The sequence below is a fragment of the Bos grunniens genome, chromosome 1, assembly GCF_055505025.1.
Source record: "Bos grunniens cultivar Pamir isolate PY7600 chromosome 1, Bosgru_T2T1.0, whole genome shotgun sequence".
Lineage (NCBI taxonomy): Eukaryota > Metazoa > Chordata > Mammalia > Artiodactyla > Bovidae > Bos > Bos grunniens.
This window is the reverse complement of record NC_141165.1, coordinates 93,020,057-93,038,655: the sequence shown is the minus strand read 5'-3', so window position 1 is coordinate 93,038,655 and position 18,599 is coordinate 93,020,057. Positions and strand designations below refer to the sequence as shown.

General features: G+C 43.7%; 1 protein-coding gene across 3 annotated transcripts in view; it reads right to left on the bottom strand.

The window, feature by feature from the left end:
* The window catches only part of CD80 (CD80 molecule), a 32,663-nt gene that overhangs the window by 12,338 nt on the left and 1,726 nt on the right, over positions 1 to 18,599 (bottom strand). The window contains exons 2-6 of one of the 3 annotated variants that reach the window (XM_086404450.1): positions 16,138 to 18,277; positions 14,805 to 14,853; positions 14,535 to 14,642; positions 5,471 to 5,797; positions 296 to 577 (exon numbers count right to left, since the gene is read on the bottom strand). In XM_086404450.1, coding sequence (XP_086260576.1) covers positions 296 to 577; positions 5,471 to 5,797; positions 14,535 to 14,634 — 709 coding nt within the window. In that variant the 5' untranslated portion in view covers positions 14,635 to 14,642; positions 14,805 to 14,853; positions 16,138 to 18,277. Of the gene's footprint in view, positions 1 to 295; positions 578 to 5,470; positions 5,798 to 14,534; positions 14,643 to 14,804; positions 14,854 to 16,137; positions 18,278 to 18,599 lie in introns of those variants that run through there. The other 2 variants (XM_086404436.1, XM_086404442.1) reach the window with 2 other exon arrangements.

Below are 18,599 nucleotides of genomic sequence, written 5' to 3'. Positions count from 1 at the left end.
TAACAACAATATTATTATAATAACTTCTTAAGATGTTGACTTGACAGAACTTACTTGGATATCTAAATTTTAGAATGTTGATTAAAGAAAGTAAAATTAGTACCATTATAGTCAAACCTTGTACAGTGACCTTAATAAGTCATACTAACACTTTTATTGTTATTTTATTTGCATGTCTAAAAAATACTGCAAGTAATAGTATCAAAGTCAATATGCATAATTGTGTAATGTATCTGGCTGAGTTATTTTCTTTTTAGATTCTACCCAGCAGAAACTGTCCAGGACAATCACTTACATTCTTGCCAGTAGAAGGTCTGTGACACTGTTAAGTCTCCATACTTGACAAGACACAAGAAGCTGTGATTGCTTGTCATGTTGAAATCCAGTTCACTGCTAATCATGTAGAGCTTGGTTTCAGGATCTTGGGACAGTGTTGTGTTGGTAGCATTTAATTCTTCTCCATTTTCCAACCAGTAGAGGTGGGGCCTTGGAAAACCTCCAGAGGTTGAGCAAATTACCCTTCTGATATTAGGAGATGGATTTCCAAGATCATTTATGGTAGGGACAGGGAAGTCAGCTGAAGAAAGAACAAGAATGTAAGTACATATCATTACATGTTTGTGTGTAATTATATTTTTAATACATAGCTTTAATAAGAATAAAATATAATTTTCAACTTCCCATAAGTATTAGTAATTATGTATAACCCAAAGACTAACTTTAGTTTGAGTTGGTTATATCAATTCATTACTTTTGATGGAATGGAGGTAGGAGAGCACTTATTAAAGAACTAAATTCATGTGAATAAATATTGACATAGTGCTTGCGTTTAAAAACAACATTTATTGAGCTGTTAATTTTCTTAGGTCTGGACGTTATCTCATTTTGTCTTTATAACAACCCTAGGAGGTAGGTTGTAGATCCAAAAAGGTCAAATATCAGTAATTTTGTATTATTTATCCTAATACAATGTTTCCATTTTATGAATAATCAAATTGAGGTCTAGAGAAATCACAACCAGTAAGTGGGAGAACTGAATTCAAGTTTTTCTGATACCAGAGCCTTCCCTTCCTCTGATTTCTTTTCCTTTTTTTTTTTAGAGCTTTAAACTTTGCTGTCTTATTAAAACAGTAAATAAGATTATATTGAAAAAAATGTAGCCTCAGAAAAATACCAATGGCATGGTATTAGAGATAGTTATAAACAGGCAGATTTACATATGTTTGCCTTCTTTTCCTTTCCTTTCTTTTACTTCTTTTTCTTCCTTTTCTACCTAATTTTTGAGGTATACAAACTGACCCTCTTTTATGTATCTATTTATTAATTCATACTATACTATGTACCTGGGAGCCCACCACCCAACTTGAGAACCAGAGCATTGACAATAACTTATGTAAATCTACTTGTATGGTCTTAACTTTCCCGGCCTCCTAGTTCCCACACCTGGAGTAACACTACTCTAAAGTTTGTTTGGCATTACCTTTATATTTTCAAAAGCAGTCTTTAATCAGATAGACCTCTGTTCCAATTTTATACTGTTGAGCCTATCATCTCAACCACCATGCTTTACTGATCCCCTTGCTGTTTTGACACACCTAACAAGGACAGAGAGGCCTTCCTAATATTCCTCCAAAGAACTTGAGGCACCCTTTCATTTGTGTTTTTGACCCCTAATAACATGTTAAAATATACACAAAGCAAAGCATAGTGAAATGACTACAGAGGAAACAGGGGAAAACTCCACGCACCTCTTTCTCACTTATTGTGAGGCTTAAAGAATTTATACTTCTTTAGCATAAGTGTGGGGAACCAATCCAAATGTGGACTTCCCAGGTGGTGGGTGGTGCAGTGGTATATAATCTGCCCACCAATGCAGGAGATGCAGGAGACGGTGGATTCTGTCCCTGCGCTGGGAAGATCCCCTGGAGAAGGGAATGGTAACCCACTCCAGTATTCTTGCCTGGAAAATTCCATGGACATAGGAGCCTGATGGGCTATAGTCCATGGGGTCTCCAAGAGTCAGAGCCAACTGAGCACACACACAGGACTAATCCCCTCGTACGTCATCTCATATGTTAGTTTTCTTTTTAGAATTCAGAGCCTCACAGAGAGATGTAGTATAATGCACAGTGGTCATCAAGGGCAGGTTTTAAAACCAGTTTTGCCTTTAATCCTGGGCCAATTCCTTAACCACTTTCAGTCTTAGTTTGCTCATTGTAAGAAAGGGATTATAATACCTCCTTCCCAGTGTTGTAAGAGTTAAATGGTATCATTAACATAAATCATGTAGACCAGAGACTGACATACAGGAAGTTAGTTAGACTAATGTGAGTCTTAAACGTGTCTTCTCTTAGAGGAATTCCTTCATGTAAATCAAGTTGCTGGGTGAAAGCTTCCAGGACTGGGAGAGGAGAAGTTATGACAAGTGATTATAATTGCCAAGGAAAGGAAAAACTTGGATCTAGATACAGATAGAGTCACCTTTCTTTTTTGAATTAGTCCTGTTCTTAAATTGTTTGACATTTTCTTGAGCCATTTTTAGTTGACATTATTTTCTACTCCTTTAATTTATCCTATAAGATCAAATCATTGCAATGGTAGCTAACAAGAATACTCCTTTTGTTTCTTATAATATCAGTATGTCATGTTATAACTTGGAATAACAAATCCAAGTAACACATATCCAAATTATGATTCATGTTCATTTCTGGACTTTGCTTTTCTAAGAAATATTTAACCACAAGAATGCCACTAACACCAAGGATCATATTGAAAATCATCTTTTCAAGGTCTGCCTGGACTTAGAACAGCCTAAGCTCTGTCTTCTATTCCTTCTGTAAGATGATCTGTTCCGAGTAGCAGCTCCAAAGGTTTTGCAAGACTGAACTATCAAAGAATTACTCTTTTGTATCTCATTTCAATCTTAACCCAAGTTTTCACCACTCTTAATGGGTAGAGTAAGAATATCCTACTAGGAAAGGAAAAGGTGCATATGTTTTAGAAAGGTAAAAATTTGTTAACCTAGTTAATATGTTGGGAGAAGGCCATGGCACCCCACTCCAGTACTCTTGCCTGGAAAATCCCATGGACAGAGGAGCCTGGTGGGCTGCAGTCCATGGGGTTGCTAAGAGTCGGACACGACTGAGCGCCTTCACTTTCACTTTTCACTTTCATGCATTGGAGAAGGAAATGGCAACCCACTCCAGTGTTCTTGCCTGGAGAATCCCAGGGACAGGGGAGCCTGGGATAGTTCATAGACCCCATAGACGATAGTTCAGCTGCCGTCTATGGGATCGCACAGAGTTGGACACGACTGAAGTGACTTAGCAGCAGCAGCAGTTAATGTGTTAACTAGTATAGCTAGTTCCTGAAATGTGCTGCTTAATGCAGGTTTTAAAAACATCCATCGTGCAGCACATTTGAGGAACTAGCTATCCTACTTCATGATACTATGCTGTTATTGTATCCTTTGGCAATGTAGAGAAATCATCCTGTCCCAGTTAGCCTGAGATTTTCTCAGTATTAACACCCGAAGTCTCATATCCAATGAAACCCCTCAGTCCTTGGCAGACTGGGACAGTTGGTCACCTTGGCCAAATGAACGTTTACTTAATTTCTTGCTTCTCAGACTATAATCCTTAGCAGCAGTACAGGCATCACCAGGGAGCTTGTCAGAAGTGCCAAACCTGCTGAACAAGGTCCCCAGGTCATAGGCATCTTATCATTTGAGAAGCACTGTTCTAATTGACTCAACTGGGAATACCAGAATTGTTTCTGGGTCTAATTAAGCAGTATTTCCCCTTTGTCTTCCCTTGTCTGATTTTGGCACCGAATCCCCGTTTGAGGCCGTGTTAGCCTCAAACAGCACTCCCCCTGGTAGCCTTTTAGCTGCGTTGGTCTCCAACTATAACCTGCTACTAAGGCCTGCCCTCCCTGAAACTCTGTCTCTTCTCTCCTTCTTGGATCTTCTTTATCTTTCTGTCAAAATGTACATGTCCTGAGTCTGTTTCTCTCTGGATATTCTGTTAAAGGACCGACTATGTATCTAACGTAATTAACTGATACAGGCTAATATGTCTGTGATGACATCTCCACCCAGGTAACACATTTTCATCTTTAACAGGGATCCTGGAGGGAGAGGGAGGGCTTCCCAGGTGGCTCAGTGGTAAAGAATCTGCCAGCAGGAGACGTGGATTCAGTCTCTGGGTTAGGAAGATCCCTGAAGAAGGAAATGGCAACCCACTCCAGTATTCTTGCCTGGGAAATGCCATGGACAGAGGAGCCTGGTGGGCTACAGTCCATGGGGTTGCAAAGAGTCAGACATGACTTAGCAGCTGAGGACACATACATGAGGGGAGAATAGTGCCGAAACTAGTAGGAGAGGCTATAATAGTGGGAATTGGAGGAATCCATGCAGATCTAAATTTTGGAGGAGATAGGCTTCTCAGAGCCCCTCACATCCCACCACATGATCATGGATATTTGTTCTCTCCATGGGTAGGGAGTACACAGAGTGAAGTTTAAGATAATTCTGTGTAAATTTGGCTTACTTCCTAAGCTTTAGGTATGATCTGGGTGTTACACAACTAAAAATTCAATATAGCTGAAGACCAAAAGCAGGGAAGAACAGTAAAGAACTCACTAAAGATCCTCTTAAGCTAACTGTTATCAAGGTTATTTCTTACCTTATGTTAAAAGGTTTTGTTTCCACTAAAGGCTCAAGTGCCCAGAAAGGAAAAAGAAATGTGTTTGAATTTCACGTATGAAGGAATGGCCCCAGGCTGCCACTTCTCAATGAAGGTTCAGGACATATCAGTGTCCTCTAGCAGGATTACCTGTGATTGAGTCAAGGCTGGTTCCTACCCTGCCTTTCACAGTTTTCTAACATCTAACTTTGTAGGAATGACCGTTAGATGAGAGCTTCAAATATGCAATAAATACAATAGTAAAAGACATTCAAATACTACTTGAAAAATATTTATGCCTGTGCAGCTTTTATGCCCGTCAATATACTTTACGGAGAATATGTTACTGGATCAAGTGCAGGTAACAGAACAACTATGCTGTGTGTTAGTACCTCAATCGTGGATGACTCTTAGTGACCCCATGGACTGTAGCCCGCCAGGCTCCTTTGTCCATGGGATTCTCCAGGCAAGACTACTGGAGTGGTCAGTACAACTCAGTACAACTACATCAGTTGTACTGATGTAGTTGATCAGTACAACTACATCAAATCAAAATCAGTACAACTGCATCAAATCAAATGTGTCCCTTTATGATTCAGAAGGTGCTTCAGGTCATGATAGTGCTCCAGGGTGGCTGTCATGAGCTTGGACTGTCAAAGTGCAAGAAATGCAACTAACAAATATTTCTAGGACATCCTGAGAAAACCCAATAGGAGTGTGTCTTTAAGGACATCAAAGACATTCTCCTATCGATGGCTTATTGAAAATCAGAAAGTTCCACTGACCTCTGATCATTAACCTCACGGAAGTCAGGTGCTCCAGTTTATAAGTCCCTTTCAAATCAGGCTTCTGAATAACACAGGTGTAGGTGCCACTGTCCGACAGGCGCAGAGCCAGGATCACAATGCGGGGGTTATCGTTCATGTCAGTGATGGTGCGGTTCTCGTATTCAGGCCACACCTGCACTTTTCCAAGCAGGATGGCCAGCACCATTTTACTATCCTTTTGCCAATAGATCCGAAGGCTTGTCAGTTCTTCAGTGGATGTGTTGTAATCACAGGATAGCATTACTGTTTCTTTCACTCTTTTGGTCACACTCTTTGGGGTGATGCCTATGGAGAGGCAAACAAAACAAGATCTTGTATCTATTAAATGTTAAGATACCTGCACAAGCAGGAATTCAGAGTTGGCAGTAACAGAATTTTCAGAGTGTTGTATTTAGTGTCTAAGCAGGATTGGACAGAGTGTTCAGTTTGATTTTTTTTTCTTTTGGTCCCCAGTGCATTTTTTTCTCCATTTAAATAATCATGATTAAAACAATAACGTAGATTTTACCATCTCAACCATTTTAAAATGTACAGCGCAGTAGCATCCAGTATCTTCACAGTTTTTGTGAAACAGATTTTCCATGCTGTACACATTAAACTGCTCCCCCTTGTCCCTCCCTTCAGCCCCCTGGTAACCACCACTCAACTTTAGGTTTCTATGAATTTTACTACTTTAGATTCCGAATCATACAGTATTTGTCTTTTTGTGACTGGTTTATTCCACTAGGCATAATGCCCTCAAGGTTCCTCCATGTTTTACATGTGTCAGAATTCCTTTCCTTTTTAAGGAGTGATAATGATGTTAATGACTAAATATTCCACTGTATGTATTAATATATGCCACACTTCCTTTATCCATTTGTCTGTCCATGGACAATGAGAGAGAAGTTATACTAGTCCCAAAAGAAAAAGGACTTTAGGAGACCCCAGCACATGAATGCCAGCTATTGGTGAGACAGTTTTCTCAGTCCCATGGGGACAGAGAAGTCATAGTTAAGGAATATGAGGTTTTGAAGGAATTTCTCTGGTCATTCATTTTGGTGGTCTTATTTTATAGACAAGAAAACTAAGCACAGGAAAGGAAACTGCCCCAGTTTTGCAGAGAACTTTTTGGATCACTCTCCTTATTTATTTGTTTCCCTCATTTGAGACCCACTTCTAGGATAGGTAAGCCAGCATTGCCTGCTCAGAGCCGAGTCCCATGTTCTAGGCCCAGCTTGACCCGTGACTTCAGACTGAAATGACTGTCCTCATCTCCATGTGACAAGACCTCAGTTACACCTCCGGACCATTTCTGCCCTCTCTATCTACCGAAACATATGGCTACCCTGTCTTTATCTTCCTTGGCTATCTGCAATCCAAATAGCCGGTCCCCTACAACCTAACTTTGCAAAACATTTAAAACATGTTTAAACATTTGCCCATTTAAACATTTGCCCATTTCCCATCAGCGTATCACAGAAATTTCAGCATCCAAACTTCATAGTTTTGTTAGCTCCTAAGCACTCATCTTTCACTCTTCACTTTCATGCATTGGAGAAGGAAATGGCAACCCACTCCAGTATTCTTGCCTGGAGAATCCCAGGGACGGGGGAGCCTGATGGGCTGCTGTCTATGGGGTTGCACAGAGTCGGACATGACTGAGCGACTGCACTTTTACCTTTCACTTCCATGCATTGGAGAAGGAAATGGCAACCCACTCCAGTGTTCTTGCCTGGAGAATCCCAGGGACAGGGGAGCCTGATGGGCTGCTGTCTATGGGGTTGCACAGAGTCGGACACGACTGAAGCGACTTAGCAGCAGCAGCAGCAAGCACTCATCAGTAGCACCAAAATCCCTGAAAGACTATATTTTCTGGTTTTCTGCTTAGAAGGCATAGTAAATTTTCCCATGCTGTGCTTGACCTAAAAGCAGAGTCCCTCCAAAACCTCAGCACTTTCACAACTGGCCAGCCCCAAAGGCCCCCCAGTGCTGACATCTTCTGTATCCTCCAGAGCCACACAGAACCCCAGGGAGGCCCTCATCTCACTAGGAGAGGGATCTCATTTCCAGGCCTGCTCTCCCTAGACAGCAGGGTCACGGGACACTAGCCTGTCTCCACCTCCCCAGCCATCCTCCCGCCCGACATCAGACTGGATGTGGCACCACCGCAGCATTTCGGAAGAGAGTTTTGTGATTGTGGGTATTTACACAGCAGTGGGAGGTACCTTCGATTGATCCAGGGCACTTCTTTCAGCAATTGTGCCGAACATTGCCAGCCCTAGATTTAGGGAGAATAACTGAAAAAAGGAAGTAAATGAAAAGGTATACTTTGTTGTTGTTGTTCAGTCGCCCAGTCGTGTCCGACTCTTAGAGACCCCGTGGACTGCAACGTGCCGGGCCTCCCTGTCCCTCACCATCTCCCAAAGTTTCCCCAAGTTCATGTCCATTGCATCAGTGATGCCATCCAGCCATCTCATGCTCTGACGGCTCTTCTCCCTGTTCTCTCTCTGCCCTTAATCTTTCCCAGCATTAGGGACTTTTCCAGTGAGTGGGCTGTTCACATCAGATGACCAAAATACTAGAGTTTCAGCTTTAGCATCAGTCCTTCCAAAGTGTACTCAGGGTTGATCTCCCTTAAGATTGACTGGTTTGAACTCCAAGGGACTTTCAGGAGTCCCTTTATATTTTAGGAGAGCACAAAATAGCTAAATAATCCAAACTCTCTTTTTAAAAGATATGACTAAAAATGGTATGTAGAAGGATTCCTATTCACTTGGGTTCTAGTCCCAGCTCAGCCACTTACTGATTAACCTGTTCCCTCATCTGTAAAATGGTATGATGCCAACCTCTCAGGATGATTGAAAACTTAAATTCAAATTAAATGGTGTAAGCGGAAAAGTCCCTAGTACCTAGCAGGTCTTCCATAAGGGTTTCCTTTCCTCTTTCTCCTTCCTCTCACCCCTAACTCGTACCCTCTGGTCTCTTTCACTCTGGGGTTATGACAGACACATGGAACACTAGTCTTGCTATGGGCCAGACAGACCCCATGACAGAAAGCAACTCAGTCATCTGGGGTCCTAAATAACTGAGTGTTTCCAATGCTCTGTTGGTTCCCACCCAAAAAGAATCCAGGATTTCTAATTTTGACATGTGGTGACATTAGCAAAAAGAAATCTTAACTGAAACTGATCTGAAAGTTTTCTTCACTGAAAATTTCAATGATGGTTCTTAAGGAGTTTTTGTCCAGCCATCTGAGGAGAAGTGTGGGTGTTTGTGTAAAGGTCAACAGCAAACCATCAATGGACTCTTCGATGTTCCTATGTGAGATCCCCTCACCAGACTCTGGTGCTGAGGAAGAACCAGACTGAAAAGAGGAACCAAAAATCTTCTGGGCAATTCCCACCAGGACCTGGCTTTCATACTCAGGGACTCCGCTACACATGGTTACAAGAAAACAGTTGAAAGATTCTGAAGGGTTGTGTCTGCTTCACTGGTTCTGGAGCGGAGAAGCAGGTCTCAGCATTACTGCCTGCACTGTTGGATTCTGAGCTTAGTTTGCCGTCTTACAAACGGCCTAGCAGCACCTACCTGATAATGTGGGTTGAGGTTTCTGTGAGGGAATGTAGGTAAAACCTGACCCAGTACCAGGCACACGATTGGGACCATTGCCTTTCCCAGACTTCCACACAGCTCCGAACCTTGCTGCCTTCAGGGAAGATGTCCCCTTGTGGTGAGCCTTCTCTGACTCTCCCCAACCAGCATCATCCTCATGCCCCTTTTGAGTCACTTGCCCTGATTTATTTCTCTCGTGAGCTTGTCTAGCTGCTACATATCAGCTGGAGTTACTTTGGGGGCCATGAGAACAGGGACTTTTTCTGTTTTGTTTGTTGTCATACCTGCAGAACTCGGGCCTTGCCCAGAGCAGGTGCTCCCTAAGTACTTGCTGAATGCCTGGGTAGGCCTTAGGAGATGGGCTCTGATTCTACCTGCTGTGTATTAGACTCATAGCCTTTGATTAACCTCCTTGGGCCTCAGGTATAATTTATACAAAATGGTCATAATACTGTCTCTCCAACTTACTTCCCGTAATTACCACAGGTCACATGACACCCAAATGTAAAGTGTTTTATGAACCGTAAAAGCTATACAGTTGTTTTTTTTCCCCCATGGGGTTGTTCTCATGCATAGCACCTCCTGTGCCTCCGGTGTTGAGTCACGCCCAGGATGGGGCCAGAATCACTGTGTAACTGGCTGACACTTGCACTGAGTCACTGCCCCCATCTGGCACATGGTGCCCATTGTCACCTTGCCCATCTGTGAGGAGGAGGAGGGACAGCAGAGATGGAAGGCAACCTCGCTCATCTCTCACAAGTCTGTGTGCAAACCACCCCACCCGCAGGGCACTCTGGGTGCACTTCAGAACCCCTGCCTTTCCTGACCCCTCTGCCTGCTTCCTGCCCCGATCATAGCAGCTCCCCACTGATAACTCCCCAAGAGAGGGAGCTTTCTGCCAGCAAGTGCAGAGTACACTAGTTTTAGAAAAATAATGTACCTCTCAGAACTCAAAATACAATGGAATATTATTTAACCAGAACAGGTGTGAGGCACTGTTACTACAACATAGATGAACCTTAAAAACATTGTGCTAAATGAAAGAAGCCAGACACAAAGGCCACATATTATATAGCTCCATTTAAAAGAAATGTCCAGAATAGGCAAATTCATGGAGACAAATTAGATTAATGGCTACCAAGAGGTGGGGTAGAGGGAATGGAAAGGAATAGCTAATGGGTTTGGAGTTTCATTTTAGAGTGATAGAAATGTTCCAAAATTATAGTGGTGACGGATTCACTTCTTTGTGATTATACTAAAAACCACTGAATCACACACTTTAAAATGGTAAATTTTATGTCTTTGCAAGAAAAACAACAATAAACGCATGCGGGACAGTTGGGAGATATGACAATAAAATTTAATGTTTAGCTTTAAAGAAATAAGAACCCAGTCTAGGAAGCCATGAGTCTCCCCTAGTCCCTCCAAAGAAGGGGAAGGCAGTGTGGACAGTGGGCTGGTCACAGCACCCCTTCCCCATAGGTGAACCCCAGCAGTGGTCAGCAGGGCTGCACCAACACTTCTAATGGAGAAAAAACCAGGTGCCCACAGCAGCTTAGATCACCCTGTGCTGTTGTGTATCTCACTGAGGAATGTGGTGTGCTTTTTAAATAAAGACTTTCCCTGACTCTAAAAGAAACACACATTAAATTTGGAAAGAATGAAAAATAAAGAAAAACACAATAATCACCTATAATCTCACCATCTGGAGATTTAATGGTCTGGGTGACCTTTAACACAATGGAAGTGACCTTTTGGGACCCTTCTAAGTGCTTTTAATTAAGTGATCCAGCATCCACAGGGCTGGTGTGGGCCCTGGGCTAGGTGCTGGGCACACGAGGGGGCTACAGGTATCTGCTGTCCAGCAACTGACAAATTTATACTGGTGACCTGATTTATGCACTGCTCCCAACTTTCCTCTACAGGCCCAGACTATATGCTCTTTGCAAATATGATCCTTACTTGTGTGTCTCTCTCCAAAATGCTCGGGGACTTGAACAGCTGGTACCACAATAGTCATAGCAAGAAGCGTGGTTTGGGGACGCCTTGGCCAGCGGCATGCAGACAGAACGTGGCGACGGGGGAGAGGCCCTGTTTACGGTGGCACTCTGGGGCCCTCTTTTCCTCTAGCTCAGTGTTCCTCGTGCTATAGACTTCCAGGCCAACACCTTTCCTGAATTCCTGGCCTACTCCTACCTAAGATCTCTCTCCGTTCCTTAAGGCTGTGTCTCCCTGAGAGGACCCTAGCTCTGAGGAAAAGGTGCCCATATTAGATGACCACCAGTTTCTGGAGCACGAGTCCAGTGCTTCTTCCTCTGCAGACCAAACCAGAAGTGAAACAGGAGGCCTGCTGGTGCTGCCCTGTGCAGGAAAGAGGTCCCCCTGTCCTGGGTAACAGCGGGGGGGACAGGAGCAAGTGTAGCTTTCCTGCACAGGGGAGGAGGTGGGTGGCAAATCCCCAGCCCTGAACAAAGTCCTCCCTGATTGCACTGGCTGCTCTAAAAGCCATTCTCCATGCTTTAGCAACACTGGCTTTTTCTTTTTTTGTATAATGTATCTTTTACTACTAAACCTAAAGGACTGTGGACCAGTAGCATCAATATCACCTGGCTGATTGTTAGAAATACAGATTTGCTGGCCCCTCCCCAAAGCCCACCTAAGCAGAAACTGCATTTTTAAAAATACATATATGGCCTTTATCTTTCACAGCAGTTCTAGGTTCACAGTACCCATGTGCCCCAGTTCCCATGGGTGCAGCCTCCCCCACTATTAACATCCCACACCAGAGTGGTACCTTTGTGACAATCAGTGAAGTTACGCTGACACATCACTATCACCCAAAGTCCCCAGTTTACATTATACATCATTCTTGATGCTGTACATTCTATGGGTTTTGACAACTGCCATTGCATCTACCATTACAGTATCATACCCAGTCTTTTCACTGCTCTAAACATCCCCTGTGCTACAGGGAAGTCTGCTCAATATTCTGTAATAACCTAAATGGCAAAAGAATTTGAAAAAGAATAGACACGTGTATATGTATAACTGAATCACTCTGCTGTACACCTGAAACTAACACAATATTGTTAATCAACTATACTCCAATATAAAATAAAAGTTAAAAAAAAAGTCCCCTGTTCTAGAAGCTGCTTTTTAAACAGTCCTCCAGGAGATCGGTATGTATAATAAAAGTGTGAGCAGCCCTGGCAGAGACTGTGTCACTCCCCTTCTTAAAATCCTTCCATGGCCTTCCAGTCCTCCAAATAACTTCCAGATCCCTGGCCTTCGAGCCCGAGCCCGTAGAGTCTGGTCTCTGTCTCCCTGCTGCCCCAACACTGCGCGCCTTCACTTCTTTGCTCCTCCATGTCCCTCACATGCTGCTCCTTCCACCTTCACCCAGCTCACTCTCACCACCCTCCTCCCCTCTGGCAGGGAAACATCGTGTTTCTTGGTCATACATTCAAGTGATTGATTCATCTTCGTCTTCATGCTAATGACTGTAAATTCCATGAAGGCAAAAGCCAAGTCAATTTTGCTAACAGCTTGTCCCCAGGACCAAGAAAAGTGTCTTGTACATAAGAAAGGCTCAGTGTTTGTTGAATACACAAATGATTAAACCAGAAAATGAGTTCCCCGCCCGCTGACTCATCCTTATCTTTCTGCATTTGTCCAGGCTAGTCTCTGCCCAAGTTCTGCTGCTGCGACCCCCACCCTCCACCATAAAGCCTGCCCGCCTTTCCCAGGTCAGGGGCGCTTACAGGCAGAGCCAGGCACTTCTCTGCTTTTCACTTGTTTGTGGATTAATTACTTTTGCCTTCTCCAGCTAACATACTCACATCTCTCTTTGAGAGTAGGAATCTGAGGCTCAGTTTTTCAAGGTCCATCTTTTACACAGTAGATGTTCAGACAAAAGAAGCTCAGATTCCTTTGTTGACTCAGTATAGCAACAATAAAATCTGGATGTAACTGTACAACAAGGTGCTTTCCAAAATACCTTTCTTTAGCTCCAAGTTCATTTCCTTCTATTGGCCTCTAATTTTTGTGGTATAATTGTTAAAGTCTTGGTTTTAATTTTCTTTTTATGCTTTCTCTTTTTTTTATTGTTTTTCTTTCTCCTCACCCCTCCCCCACCTCTCTCTCTCTCCTTCTTTCACAGACACACACACACACACGCTTGCACACACACCACATTTCTAGGAAGCCTGTAAATTTACTTTTAAATCTTTTAAAGCTCATTTAGACTCCCCAGAAGACTCTAAATTGGGAATGCTGCCTTCAGCTACCCAGGAAAAAAATTGTAACCGTTGGAAATATTACTGTCAAATATATGCAAAATCTGATGTTTAAATTGCAAAACTTGAATCATGGTTCTCTTGCTTCAGCAACAGTGTAAAATAGCAATTTCACAACAGAAAATGTATAAATACCTGCATTGTAGTCATCTTTTTGCGACTGTGCCCACATCCCTGTGTCCCCACCACCGCCCCCACCCAACCCGCGAAGTCATTCTGGGTGATGGCTGCAGTTTAAGCAAGCAGAGCTTAAGACAAGATCCTTTGATATTTGGTTCTTTGAAGACTAGGAAACTGTGCAGGAGGCAAAACCTCCTCTTTATTTTGAGGAAACCAGGTGGTATGCTGCTCAGCAGAAAAGCAGATCTTTTATTTGTTCTGCCTTCTAAAAAAAGTCAGAGCCACCCTGTCAGCAGAATCAGCACCACCCTTCCCAACAGCCCCCCAAATTCAGCACCTGAGCTGGAAAAAGTCTCCAGAAGTCAAAAATACTCTTTGTAGGACGCACTTGAAATACCTTTGTAGTAAGTTAAAAGTAACTCAAAATATGATTTGCACTAAATCTGATACTACCAAATGTCAGATGCCAGCATTGACAAAGGGCATTGGCACCTAGAGCGTAAAAGTAAATATTAAGAGAAAATTTTAATATGAAAAAGATTGTATGTCACCACTACTTTCTTTTCCCCCTTCAACTTGGAAAGATCATCACTGTTCAGTTTTAGAAGCAGAGGATATTGTGTTGTCTCATGGAAATGTAGCTTGGGAAGCAGAGCCCAAGGCCAGTGTGCCCTCGGTGTGTCACAACACGTAAATGAGCATCTAGTGGAGGAGATCACAACTCTAAGCTGTCCTTCTGAATTGGCTTTTGGTTTTGTTAAAATAACACGGCTCCGCCTTTCCTTTAAGGTCTGTGTTCCTGAGCTAGCTTGGCCACTGGCTTGTTGTGTGATCAAGGACAGGTCCTTTAACCTTTCTGGACCTGTTTTCTCATCCCTAAAATGGACTGAAATACCCTGAATGTCCCTTCCCTCTTGCAGGGTGGCAGAAGGAGACAGCACAGAGAACACCATGCCCTTTCTCTTCCAAACCCCGAGGTGGTAGACTCAGTCAAGTTCCTGGAAGTTGCTTACCTGAACAGAAGTGAAAAAGACCAGTGAGCACCAAGAGCTGAGAGAGCCAGAGGCATGGGCGCTTGGGTGGTAGTGTTCCCCACTTCATTGTGTGACCCATGGCTTCTGCTGGTGAGGATGGAAAACAAAAGCAAACAGTTTCAAGCCACGTGAGAACTGGCACCTCACAGTTTACACCATGCAGGGCCGGAGACAATTCAGTTGCCTCCCGCACAGAGGGTTCGCCTGTGATGTTTGCAAAACACACTGAAGAGACGCTGGTTGGAGTACCTGGGTATGCAGACTCCTAAAATTAAAAGACAGGATTTATCTTCACAACCTGAAAAGGAAAAAAAAAAAAAAAAAAAAGGTCATCCAGGAAGGAAGGAAGATTGGCCTACCCTGGGTTGTAAAACCTCTTGGTTTACTGCCTAAAATGAGTCAGGGACTGTAATCTGAGCAACCTCTAAATCACAGCACAATCTTAAGGGGAAAGCAAGACTTGACAGACATTTGAGGAAGTGACCTTGCCTTGCACATGTTCCGAGAACCAACCACTGCTCTCCTACTGCTGGGAGATGTTGAAGGTTGTTAAAAACAAGGAGAACTAAAGGCCCCTGGACACCAGCCAGCCAACGCATGAAAGCTCGGACCCTCTTCAGAACATATAGAGAAACACAGAGCACCAGGGAGGGCGTATTTTGTACAAGGCAGTACTTAAGTCATGAAACTATTTCTTTCTTACTATATTAACACAGAGAAACAAATGTTTCTGTTTTTAAATGCTTCTACATAAAGACTGTGTCTTAAAGCTGTAGAGGATTTCAGTCAGTGGAAGAGCATCAGTAAAAGGGGAAGAGAAAAGACATACGGAAATCATTACTTGGTTATATCATGTACTACAATGTGAGAAAGCTGATTTTTTTTTTTAGCAAATATATTAAACATTAGGAATAAAAATGAAAGCTGTGCTTTGATGTGATCCTCTCAGATTCCAGCAGAGACCCAGTCTGGGTGCTACCCAGATGTTTGGGACCCGTCTTGGAGAACCACCCCAGGGCTAGTCTGTCAGCCACACCAGATTGTCTTATCAGCCACACTGTATTTTAATCAGAATTAGCCTGGATTCACTTATTCACCAGAATTTTACTGGTTTTGGAAAACTCAGATTCAGCCTGAAAAATTAATATTTTCTACTATCTAGGGCCATAACTGATGCCCAGGCTGTGCTGGTGGCTCAGGCAGTAAAGAATCTGCCTACAATGCAGCAGACCCAGGTTCAACCTCTGAGTCGGAAAGATCCCGTGGAGAAGGAAATGGCAACCCACTCCAGTATTCTTGCCTGGCGAATCCCTTGGACAGAGGAGCCTGGCAGGTTATAGTCCATGGGGTCACAAAGAGTCAGACACGACTGAGCAACTAACAGTTTCCACTTTCCTTTCCACTTTCTAGAGTCATAGCTCTGATAATGATTCTCCAATATGTTGGAATAAGAAACCCCCAGAAGGCCCTCTGGGGGGAAAGGATGCATCTTAGAGGTATGTTTGTTTAAAAAGCAGTCAGGTTGTTGGTAACTAGATCCACCAAGCTATCCCCATATTAAGCTAATAATAAATGTACTTACTTGCCAAAGAACAATTCCTCTTGTATTAAAAACCGAAGTATGAGGCTCCACTTCTGAGATGTTCCTTTCTTGCCGTCTTCAAACTAATGGCAAGTCACTCGGTTTTTCTTTGGGTGATATTTCACAGAGGTGGCATTTCCCCTCCCAACTTCCTTTTACTTGATAGAGAACTCTGATGTTCAGAAATGTTTAAGTCCAACCAGGGGAAGAGCATAGTGTTCTTTATGTGCAATTTGAGGAAGCTCCCTCTGCTGTCCTGTTTTGTCAGTTCCCTTCAGATGGTATTGCAGATTGCACAGCCTCTCTCCCTCACCTGCCCCAGCAGTGCCTCAGGGTCAAGGGGGAGAGGAAACTGCACTGGGCCACCTGGGGGAGAGGTTAGAAAGGTGCCCCATAGTGGGAGGGGCCGACCCATCAACTTTGGGGGTAGACAGTATTTGAGCCATAAGGCTGGCTGCTTCTGTGCTTTTTCAAGTTTTGTTTCAGCACCCAGAATTACCCCTCCCTAGTTACAGTCATGCCGTAGCAGGAGTGGGCCATCCATCTCATGGGTAGTGGAAACTTTGGGGGAGTGCCCAGCTTACAAGACCACTCTTACCTACACTGCCCCCTACCCCCACCATCTCTACAGAGTGGCTGGACAGTGTATCCTACTAGCCAAGTGGGATAGTAACCCCAGCCACCCTAGCCTGGTACAGTAAGCCTCAGGTGAACACAGTGACGGAACCAGAGGGTGAGCTGAGGAAGCTTTTAGTCCTCCCCCGCCAATTTCCAACCAGCCTGCTACTCCTGTGAAGAGTTCTAGAGCATTTCATGGGAAGGCAGCCAACCCACACTGGTCCAGTGGATCCCTTTTGCACCTGTGGAACCTGATAGCACTTTATCTGGCCCATACCTTTCTCTGTTTGCTTCTGGCACTTGAGGCCTCTCTGTTGCCTTCACATCAGATTCTCTGGGAAAGTCTACACTCAAGCATGTGCAACTTGGAAATATGAGGGACTTAGAACCAGTGGGGCTACTCTTGATCCAAAGGGGCTGGAAGATGATGGATAACTGCTTTCCATTTTCATCACCCAGATGGGGAATTGAGAGAGACATTTCACGAGGCTTTCCAGAAGGTCCCGGTGAGATGGAGTACCAGTTGCCTGAAGCAGAGGCCAGCATGGTGAGGCACCCTTGTATTGGCCTTTCTTTCTTCCCTGTGTCAAATCGCCCTGTCTTATACCACCAGACTCACATCCCCAGTCATCTAGGGCTTTGTAACTAGCTTTGCTTTCTAGAGAAACTAGGCTTAAGGCAGGAGGGACTTCATGTGGTAGACACACAATGGCTTCCCGTCTAAAATAACTGAGTAAAACAGAAAGGTGACTCCATTTAGAGGAAAAGAAAATGATAGGAGATGTGACTGATATATGAATGTGATAAATGCACTTGGCTTTGCCCCTGAACAAAGTGATCTCTCTAAAATGGAGATTCAGTCTAGCCTCTCTCAACCTTAGAACCGTTTCACCTCTCATGCAGATAAAAGCCAGGCTGAGCAAAAACGTTAACACAGGCAGGGTTGGGCTGGGCCAACTAGGGCTACTGCAAAGTCTTTGCATATTGAGTACTCAGGGTCCAAGGTGCTAGGACAGCTTTTGTTGTTGTTATTTAAGACAGCTTAGGTGCTGAGAAAACCTTTCCCACGGTGGACTCTTCTGTTGCCAAAGAAACAAACCCACTTTTGCATTAACAAAAATTTTCAGGAAGTTGTATCTTTGGTTTTTCTAACAAGACTGGTTGCAATCTCAGCAATGAAGAGTCACAAGAAGCTCTCTGACCTCTGTTTCAGGTCAGTTCCCCTGGGCAACTACCTGGCAACCAGCACCCTGATTTCTGCCCTGGACTGTGGTTGCAATGAATTTCAGCCTCTCTGTGGAGCCTCTCTGACTCCCGTTCTCAGCTTCATTTAAATTTATCTGTATAGCCTGCACTCAGAATGGGGTGGCCAGATCTGGGCTTTAAGACTGTGGTGCTCCCGAGTGGTGCCACACTCTGCTAAAGCTGGTGGTAAAGGCCATCGGTGTGAAAGTGGTAATCTCTTCTTCTTTGTACGCTGTCACATTCTTTCTGATTCACGGAGATGGAAATCACCAGAGTTCTTTAAATGAAAAGAGAAGTGGACATTCAGCGCTAACTCTGATCTAAACTGAGGGCTCTTTCCCTGTTGCCCACTGCCCCTCTCCCTTCTGCATTTGGGGCTCTACTTTCTGCCTGAAAATCTTAACTTCACCATAACCCCCTGTACTGCCTTTCCCATCCTCTCTGCCCATCCAAACATCTTCCTTCCCTAAAGGGGTATTCCAAAAATCACTTCCTCAAGAATCTCTCTTTGGCTCTTCTAATCCCCATCTGCTCTTTCCCTCCTCTGAGCTCCTAATGTCTGTACCACTCCTTTGCCACATCAAGCCAGTCCCCCCAAA